A 9,465-nucleotide genomic window follows, 5' to 3' on the forward strand; every position below is an offset into this window, starting at 1 on the left:
TGATTCCAACATACAGATTTGTTGCAAATCTGCTAAGAATGAGACAAGAATAGAAACTTTAATGTTTGTCTGGATTTGATCCTCAGTGGCCTTGTAAAAGTACAACCACAAAGTTTTTCTTTTTTTTTTTTTTCTTTTTACTGGGATGTTATGTAACACACACAAATATTTGGACTATTGTAAAGTGCAAGCAAAATAATGCATGATTCTTTTTGGAATTATTTAAATATTTTTGTGTCCAGTCTTCTTTACTCTTGTAACCCAGGGTAAAGCAATTCCCATCAGACGTCAGCGTGGTGAGCATACGCTAAAAAAAATGCAGCACAATCTAATTTATAAACAGAGTCTACCTGTTTCTATTTTAAATCCAGTAGTTCTGTAAAAGCTTCAATAGTTTATGAATCAATCAATCAATCAAATTTTATTTGTATAGCACATTTCAGCAGCAAGGCATTTCAAAGTGCTTTACATAATTAAAATAAAAACAGCATGTGACATTGAATAAACAGTGAGAAAGAGAAAGACATTTTGAAAAAGATTAAAAAAGATAAAAACATTAGACAGTGTGACAGAGAAATAAAAAGAAGTTAATAACTAGATGAAAAGTAAAGATAAAAACATTAAAAACATCGAAGACATCAAAACCCGCAATTTAGCCATAAGCAGCTCTAAACAGGTGGGTTTTAAGTTGAGATTTAAAGGCACCCAGTGTTTCAGCTGTTTTACAGTTTTCTGGAAGTTTGTTCCAAATTTGTGGTGCATAGAAACTGAATTCTGCTTCTCCTCGTTTGGTTCTGGTTCTGGAGATGCAGAGCAGAACCAGAACCAGAAGATCTGAGGGGTCTAGACGGTTGGTACAGCAATAACAGATCTTTAATGTATTGTGGTGCTAAACCGTTCAGTGATTTATAAACTAGCAACAGTATTTTAAAGTCTATCCTCTGAGCTACAGGGAGCCAGTGTAGGGACTTTAAAACTGGTGTTATGTGCTCTATCTTCCTGGTTTTAGTGAGAACACGAGCAGCAGCTTCTGGATCAGCTGCAGCTGTTTGATTTGTTAGTCAGACCTGTGAAGACGCTGTTGCAGTAATCAATGTGGCTGAAGAAAAATGCATGGATGAGTTTAGAGAACATTAGTGAAGAAACAGCATCATGAAGACCAAGGAAGCAGCAGACAGGTTGACCTGCTCATCACTGTAGACTAAGAGAAGCTGATCAGAGTTAATGCAAAGGTCAATATGGAGCTAAATACAGGAAAATACTGGAAGAAAACCTGTTAGAGGTTTTAAAGGACCTGGGATCTGGACAGAAGTTCACCTTTCAGCAGGACAATGACCCTAGACAGCCACATATACAGAGGACACACAACTATGCAAGCATACCACTAAATAAAGGACACTTTAAAAGGACCAGTTAACCTGGAAATCATGTTTTTGGACTGTGAGAGGTAGCCAGAGAATCCAGAGAGAATCCATCCATTAGAGAGACCATAAGCAGGGAGTCATAAAATCTGCCAACTATCCACCATGCAGCCTGATTAAGTCAAACTCCAGACCTAGACCCAAAATGTGGTCTGTGATAATACTCAAGAATGATGTTTGTCTGAGTTTGAGCTGAACTGAAAAGAACTGTCAACAAATTCAGTCTACATATGCCAAAGACAGGTAGAAAACTGGCCCCAAAGCTTCCAGCAGTCTCTCTTTGCAGGACATACAGGGAGCAATGGACAGCGAAGCTTTTCTACTACTTGGAGTGAATCAAACACACAGGGTGTGACAGTGCCAAAAGTTGAATGTTTTCCAGCTTTGTTTTGTTGCTGTCCTGTATGTGCATGTCTGCATGTTTGAGCTCAAAATTTCAGTTTTAAGGAAAGGCACCTTTACATACTAAACACCTCAGCAAACTAACTGGACTTTCCAGGGAACTAAAGCAGACTAAATCTGGTGTGAGTGCTCCTTTAATCACCTATTCATTTTATCCAGGTGTGCAACATAAGGGGAACAGACAAAACAGAGACAGAGGGCCCAGAGGGCCCAGGAGACCGGGCCTGGGGGCCTCTGCTATACAAACTGGGAAAATGTTCAAGCAGTGTGAATACCTTTGTAAAGTCATGTATGTTGCATAAGGAATGAGTGATGACCTTTAAGCATGTTGTATTAGTTCAATACAACATGAAACAAATGCAATTGTGTTAATGTTAAGATAGTTTTCATTGCTAGGACCTCTACTGAATTAAGCTCAGGGTTTTGCTGGGTTTTATTGGGTCAGTGTGTGTCGGATGGAGCTTCCTCTGTTTCCAGAACCCCGTGGTCACCGAGTGAAGCATGTGCGACCGTAGCACAGAGCTTCTGAGTTTGGTTGCTTCCACAGACTGATCCATGGCTCAGCAGAACACCCTGTTCATTCCCCAGAGCAGCTGCTGAGGTGCTGCAGCTGACAAAATCTCCTTTTGTTCTTCCTATTCTTGTTTTGACTCTCTGCGTCTGACCCTCATCTCTTCCCATGGTTTTCATGCAATCCCACTTGCCGGGGGCCAGCATTAAACTGGTCAGGCCAGGATAACCACTAGACTGTTTGCACAGCTTTGGCTTGGCAGTGTACACATATAGGGCTTCTCTCTCCTCTCTGCTCTTATCTGGGTATCCCAAAGGCTGCAGGCAGACAGAGCCTCAGAGTTCCTCACATTATCTGCTAGGTCCTAAATATGTATACAAAGCATACACAGCAAATTCAAAAGTGTTAGATTTCCAGTATAAGCTTTGTATGTTAAAAATACAATGTCAATTCAACACTTGTTTAGTCTAATTCAACATGAGTATTCGTTTCCCTAAAGAGTTCCAAAGAGTTAAATTCAGTCTACATTTAACTCTTTAAATCAACACTGTCCATAGTTAATTTCTAAATTAACACCTACACCCAACTCAGTCTGGTGTTGATTTAGAAATCAATATAGAACAGTTCATCCCACAGTTCTAACATATTTGTAATATCACATCAGGGGAGGAGTTACAGGTAGGGTGGGGGAGTGCAGCAGGTCCCTGGCCCAGGACTAAAAGGAGCCCAGATGAAAAGCAGAATATGCCTTAAGGAATTCAATTTTCTTATCACATCTGACAAGAACTGTGAAAGGAGAGCTCTCTCCTGTTGAAAATTGTGTATGATACCCCAGTAGGTTCTATAGTAGGGTGCCGTGCCCCATTGTTGACTCATGGTTGCTAAAAACCTTACCAGACTGACTGATTTTAATGACATAGTGGGTGTAAAATGTTGTGCTACATGACTGGCTTTATTTTCACTCTTATATTTAACTTTATGACACACAAAACTACAAATGAATAGTCCTTATTGTCTCCAGGTGCATTCTGGGTAAAGCTTGTCACCAACGTCATCATCAGTCACTTGGCAACAAATGGCAAACAAGAGCATTTCTACGGACTACGTTAACATGTTTTCAATTTGTGTTGTTTCATCATTATTGACCAGTAGCCTGATGTCTCTGTTCTTCTCTTGGTTTGTTGTACTTCATGTCAGATGGATTTCAGAATGACTTAATCGCTCTTTCTGGTGATGAAACTTGTTAGCTCCGCTGTTGCGGGCTTGTCCATGTTGTAAAGTTAAATTATCATGAGTTTTATTATTTGGGCCCGATCATTAGACCCGCCCTCCGGCCGACGCCGACTTGTTCCGCTACTGCATCACATGTTTGCCTGAGGAGCGAAGGCAGCAGAATGACGTCTTATCTGGAGCTTATTATAGCAAGATAAGTTCCATGTTAAACAGCAAAAATTTACTTTTTGCTGGGTTTTTTTCTTTTCATAGAAGCTACATCCGGTCTGGCATTCTGTTCTGTTCTTACACCTTTCTCGAGGGGAGCAGAGGCTTTCTTCTTGTTTCTCTGCTCTGTCTTCTCTGTTGGAGATTACTTCCTGTGAAATGAAAGTTTTTCTTTCCACTGTTACAGCATGCATGGTCAGTATGAGGGATTTCTGCAAAGTCAACAGTTCAATGCAATCAATTTTCTACTGTCACTATGCATTTGCCCAGGAGTGGATGCTGAAAGTCAATGACTTGGTGCAATCTGCTGGGTTTCCTGAGAAAACTTTTTAAACTAACATAAAGAACAAACTGATATTTTTCTTTAATCAGGAGCAGAAAATGTTCCTTAGCATTTGTAAACTATAGCTATAGCTGTCCTATAGCTTTGGGCCACTTCTCATTTAAGATCAGACTTCTGAAGATATGTGCTGTTTCAAGGACCAAACCCATTAAAAGAAACCAGAAGATGAACCTAGAATGAAAGTGTCAAATTTAGCATGGTTAAATAAAAAATTAAAACCTGCATGTGGCACATATTTATTAAAATAACTTTTTTAAGTGACTTTGAAATGTCAAGGTTAAATTAAAATGCTTATTAAAGGCTGAACGTGGTTACATTCCAACAGAATGGCACTATATGTTTGTTCTGAGCAGATCGTTTTAATTTGGTCATAGATACATTTATTAATTTCAGACTGTAGGAGACAGAATAACGGCATTTGCTGGAAATAAGGCTTTTAGGACCTATTCTGGCTTGAATCCTATTTTCCATTGTTACCTTTCTACCTACCAGTAGCCCGGGGAAAGTTTTTTAAAGTCATGGGATCTTTTCTGAAGAATAATTCAAAATAATTGGAAACATTTAGGATGTAAATGACTGGATATACATGTGTGATGTATTCTGAAGTGGGATGGGTGTCCCCCCTGGTGCACGTACCAACGTGCTGAAACCACAGCACTGCATGTTGACTGTTTGGCTTTGGGTGAAATGTGTGGGAACTTCGAGCATGAAAGAAGGACAGGGCACCATTTGTCACTTAGTATTAAACCATTGGTCACTGTCTGTTTTATTTACAGATTAGGCTGACAAGATTTGCAATACATCACCTTATTGCAATGAGATCAGCCCAAAGTCTGATAAAAGCCATCTGAGGTCCAAATGCTTCCATTATATATGTGTAATGTCCTCCAGACTTCTTAATGCAAGTCCCCAGCTCAGCATAGCACAGTGCTCCTGCAGTGACAAAGGTAACATATTAGTTTTGATTGAATATCAAGAAGACAGATACAGAAACCGTCACATTTACAGAATAATACTCTCTAGGTCCAGAAGTCCCTACAGGATATGATGCTGGGAGGCTTTCCAGAACCCGGGCAACTTTAGGAAGGGACTTCTGCAGAGCTGAATCTTAATTAGAGTTTGGAGCAAGAGAAATAAAGAGAGTAAAGAAGAGGCTGAAGTAGAGTATTTAAGGATAATGTGCTTGGAGTTTTCATTACAGCATGAAAACTGAAGGATTTAGGGATTCAACAACACAATATAATAAAGCCATGCTACTGTAAAGTACTGGGCAGAGTTACTTAAGGACTGAGAGCTGGTGGTGCAATCAGCCTGACGTGACTCAATGTTAACTCGGTTATCAACTGCTAATTAATTATCAGTTGAGTCGAAGCATATAGACGGCAACAATGTTGAACATGACTGGATTTAATCCTCTGTGTAAATCTGCAAAGGAACACATGCTGGTAAAGGTAGGAAGGGAACTTAGTAATAATGTGGAGAAAAACCAACAAGCTGTCTGTTGGCACATGTCAGGTTGGGTCATTTATTTCTCTTCTCTGTGAGGAAGAATTTACCCCCAGACAAAAACCTAAGTACAAAAGCCCATTATAAAATTAGAATTTCATCTCCAAAGGAGTAAAAAGTTATCCAATCAAACTTGGTCTAATATGAAAATATGAATTATCGGTGTTCTATTTTACCAGTCAGATCCAGGACTGATTACAGTCAGACCTGTACAATCACTGAGTCACTAGAACCTGCCTGACAACATGAAGTGGGTTAAAACATCTCAGAAACAGAAGCATCAGGGCACAGTGTGATGCCTTTTGGACTTATCTGATGGGTTCTGTGTAATCAGGCCTGCGTATGGCTAGAAAAATTAAATCAACAAATGTGGCTGATTACATAAATGAATTAACAAGCAACTTTTATTTCCAGTTAAGTCCAGATTAGGCTGGACGAGCTTTTTTCAAACTGTTCAATGTCCTCTATCTTTTAATTACTAAAAAAAAAAAAAAAAAAAAAAAAACTTCTCTTCTCCTGCCACTTTTCTTTTCTACCTGCATTTGAGTCCAACTAGAAACTAACCAAGACATTTTTGTATTTCATCATTTGGACAAAAAACAAGAGTTTTTTTTGTCCAAGAGGCAGCAAATTATCTGAAAGCAATTTACTGAGTATTCTGTGAACCTTTCAGTCCTAAGGGCGGCTCATGACGTTTCACATGAGCAACAAAGGCTTTAATCACAGATTTAGCAAAGGAGGAACAGATATGGACCGCCCTGAGATGCATTGTCTCTTTTAGACTTCAGCTAACTCTGTTATCATCGGTACGACGAAGTTAAGTGTGACTACGTTGAATATGGACATAACATTCTGTTAAGAATATGAAGGGTCGGCTCAGCTTCTTTGGCTCATGAACGGGTTCCTGGAGTTCCTGGTGCTTTGTGATCCAAAATGGTGTTAATTAAAAGTAAAAACCTCCCTTCAGTATGTCAAACTAACTTTTATGGCTGAGCTGCTTGCCCCTTTCTACAGTGTTGCAGTGAAAGTAAGCACAGCTAATAAATATGAGACTTTAATAAAGACTGATCCAGGTAAAATGTGACACAACACAAACAGGTTTTGTCAAGGCTGTTAGCTTTGGACCTGAAAACAGTTCAGCACATCATGATCCATGCTTTATGCTTGGATTAATTTGTTATTGGAATAGTTGAAGCTTAAAACATCAAGTCCTTGCAAGTCAAACAGACACCAGATATATTGTAACTTACATTACAATCTTGTGAAACCAGATTTTGGAACAAGAATCCAATGAGAACTGATTTAAGCAACACCTGTGTACAAGCTTAAGGCTAAAAGATAACACTAGAGTGTTTTGGACATGTTACATCATGTATTTCAATGTGTGAATTTAAAAACAGAACAAATCATAGTTAATGTTTGTTTTTAACTGATGGTACAGTGCTTCATCCAGTCCTCCTTTATAGCTTCAGCAGAAGGTGTTCTGCTCTTGTTCCCCTCTATGTCTGTCCTCTGAGCATGATCAGGTCTTGAACCCATTCCTCTGAAGCCACCCACGAATCAGAAATGTAACTCACCAAAAAGTGACAGGACACCACAGGCAATCCACACAGTCAGGGACATTCCCACACTGCCAGAGTGTTTCAGGATTCCCTTGGGTGAGATGAAGATTCCAGCTCCGATGATGGTCCCAACAATGATGGAGATTCCTCGCAGCAGGGTCACCTTTTTCCCCAGTTCCACCTTCTTTCCACCACCTTCCTGGAGTTTCCCTCCAAGAACTTTTCCATTTTGGGAAAACGTTTGTCCATTTGAAGCTGTTTCCCCATCTTTGTTAATAGACGTAGATCTGTTCATCTTCTTAAACACTGCCTGGCGCACAATCTCTGTTTCTGTTTGGGTTGGATATGTCTCTCTGGTGGGGCCTATGAGGGTACGACTAGTCCAGGAGGGAAAAAGTTCCTCACTGTTACAGTCCACACTATAAGTGGTCTTTCATGCTCCTTCCTTAAATCTGCTACTCCACATTCAACTCTCTGACATCACCCAACTTTTTTTGTCTCTGTTCATCTGTCTCCCTGACTTCTGTCTTTTTGTCTTGCCCCATGATTTTGCTGCTTGTACTCCCTCCCCTTTCTGAGCCATGCCTCCTCTCTAAAACCAGCAGTGACTCACAGAGGGGAGGTGTTGTGCTGACTTGGTGAAAGGTAATCATGACATAGCAACTTGTTTAGAGGGAGTGCATGTCCTCTCGGCTTTCTAGATTCTCCCTCTATTTAAACCTGCTCACTGCATTTGCTTTTAACTCAGTCTATCCCAAGATCCAATTTCTATAACTTGGTGAGAAACTGCAATATTCTAGGAAATCAAGAAGAACTTGCTTTAATATGACGGTATGGGGCTGACAACACATTGAAAACCAGACTTAGTTAAATTATCTGATCAGTCCCAACCAGGTTTGGCATTATGCTTAGGTAAGAAATGGCACATTTGTATTTTGTATCTAGAGCTAAAGCCCAACTACACTTGGACTCCACAATAAGTCTTTTCACCTTTTTTCAGACACTGGCATCATCTCTTCTTTGTTTATTTAACAACTTGACCAACATGTACAAATATCTATATTTCTACCTTTAACCTTCCTGTTATGTTGTGGGTCAAATTGACCAGTTATAAAGTTAAAACATTTTTTTTAATAGTTGGAAGTATTTCTTTTTTGCATGAAACTTTTTCTTTTTGTCTAAATAGGTGTACTCTACATATACATTGAAAATTTATTCATTTTACACATTTGCAATCCCCCCTGCGTCTACATATTACATAGATACTGTTCGGGTCAATTTGACCCAGCAGTCAAGTTGAATGGTAAAAAAGATTAAAAAATGTCCAATTCTATATGTTTCCTTGCAGCTATGAACTATATCTCACCACACACACACACACACACACCCGCACACACACAAGCTCACTTTCTCACTATTCTCTTTACTTCACTAGGAAACTGTGAGAAAGCAGGTGTTCATGCAGTTTTTGACGGGAACCTTTTCCGTTCACATGGGCAAACTCCACCCACACTGAGTGGACACTCAGGGGAAGTGGAGGGAAAACATAAATACTCTCTGCATGACTCATTTGTCTTGATTTTAATCAGCGCGTCAATTTGACTCTGAACAGTATACGTGTCTCAAGTTCAATTATAAAGATCACCCCTTGAAAAAAAAATCAAAATGTAATATAAAAAAATTACAAAAGATCAATTTCAAGGAAATTATAGTTTTTTGTGTCTAGGTTTTTTTCAGTGGACATAAAAAAATGTAAATTCCATATTTTATGTCCAAATGAGTAAATAAGTAAGTTGTTGTCATTGATCCTTTATTTGTGAGAAATAATAAAAAAAAAAACATCATTGCACAAATATTGATTGAAATGGTTAGTATTGGAGTTAATAATCAGATACAAAAATGTTTTGGAAGAATTTTTTGGTTTCTGACACTATTGCATGATTAAACACTCCCGTGTCAAATTGACCCAGGAACATTATTGCTGTATCCAGGGGCTCGGTATAGGGGGGAAGTGATGACAATTCTAGGGGTCCTGACTAACAGGGGGCCCTCCCCATTTTAATCATTTATGTTTTGTTCATTGAAATAAAAAATAAAAAAATCAGGGCCCTGTCAATTACAAAATTAATCATTGTAAAATCAATAATTGTATTTTCAAAAATTGTTTTTTGCAGTAAAAATTTAATGTTCCCACTCCGAGATCAAAAAACACACATCCATATTTGCCCTGAACCTGGGCAAATTTTTAGTTCTCCTAAATTATTTAATAAACAGACACAT

At 38.9% G+C, this 9,465-nt stretch overlaps 1 protein-coding gene across 2 annotated transcripts in view; it reads right to left on the bottom strand.

The window, feature by feature from the left end:
* The window catches only part of slc7a11 (solute carrier family 7 member 11), a 43,585-nt gene extending 35,832 nt beyond the window's left edge, over positions 1-7,753 (bottom strand). The window contains exons 1-2 of one of the 2 annotated variants that reach the window (XM_088009279.1): positions 7,201-7,753; positions 4,924-5,050 (exon numbers count right to left, since the gene is read on the bottom strand). In XM_088009279.1, coding sequence (XP_087865405.1) covers positions 4,924-5,050; positions 7,201-7,480 — 407 coding nt within the window. In that variant the 5' untranslated portion in view covers positions 7,481-7,753. The remainder of the gene's footprint in view (positions 1-4,923; positions 5,051-7,200) is intronic. The other variant, XM_088009278.1, reaches the window with a different exon arrangement.
* Positions 7,754-9,465: the final 1,712 nt, after the last annotated feature.

The sequence above is a fragment of the Poecilia mexicana genome, unplaced genomic scaffold, assembly GCF_051168715.1.
Source record: "Poecilia mexicana isolate PSO_F unplaced genomic scaffold, ASM5116871v1 scaffold_10, whole genome shotgun sequence".
Lineage (NCBI taxonomy): Eukaryota > Metazoa > Chordata > Actinopteri > Cyprinodontiformes > Poeciliidae > Poecilia > Poecilia mexicana.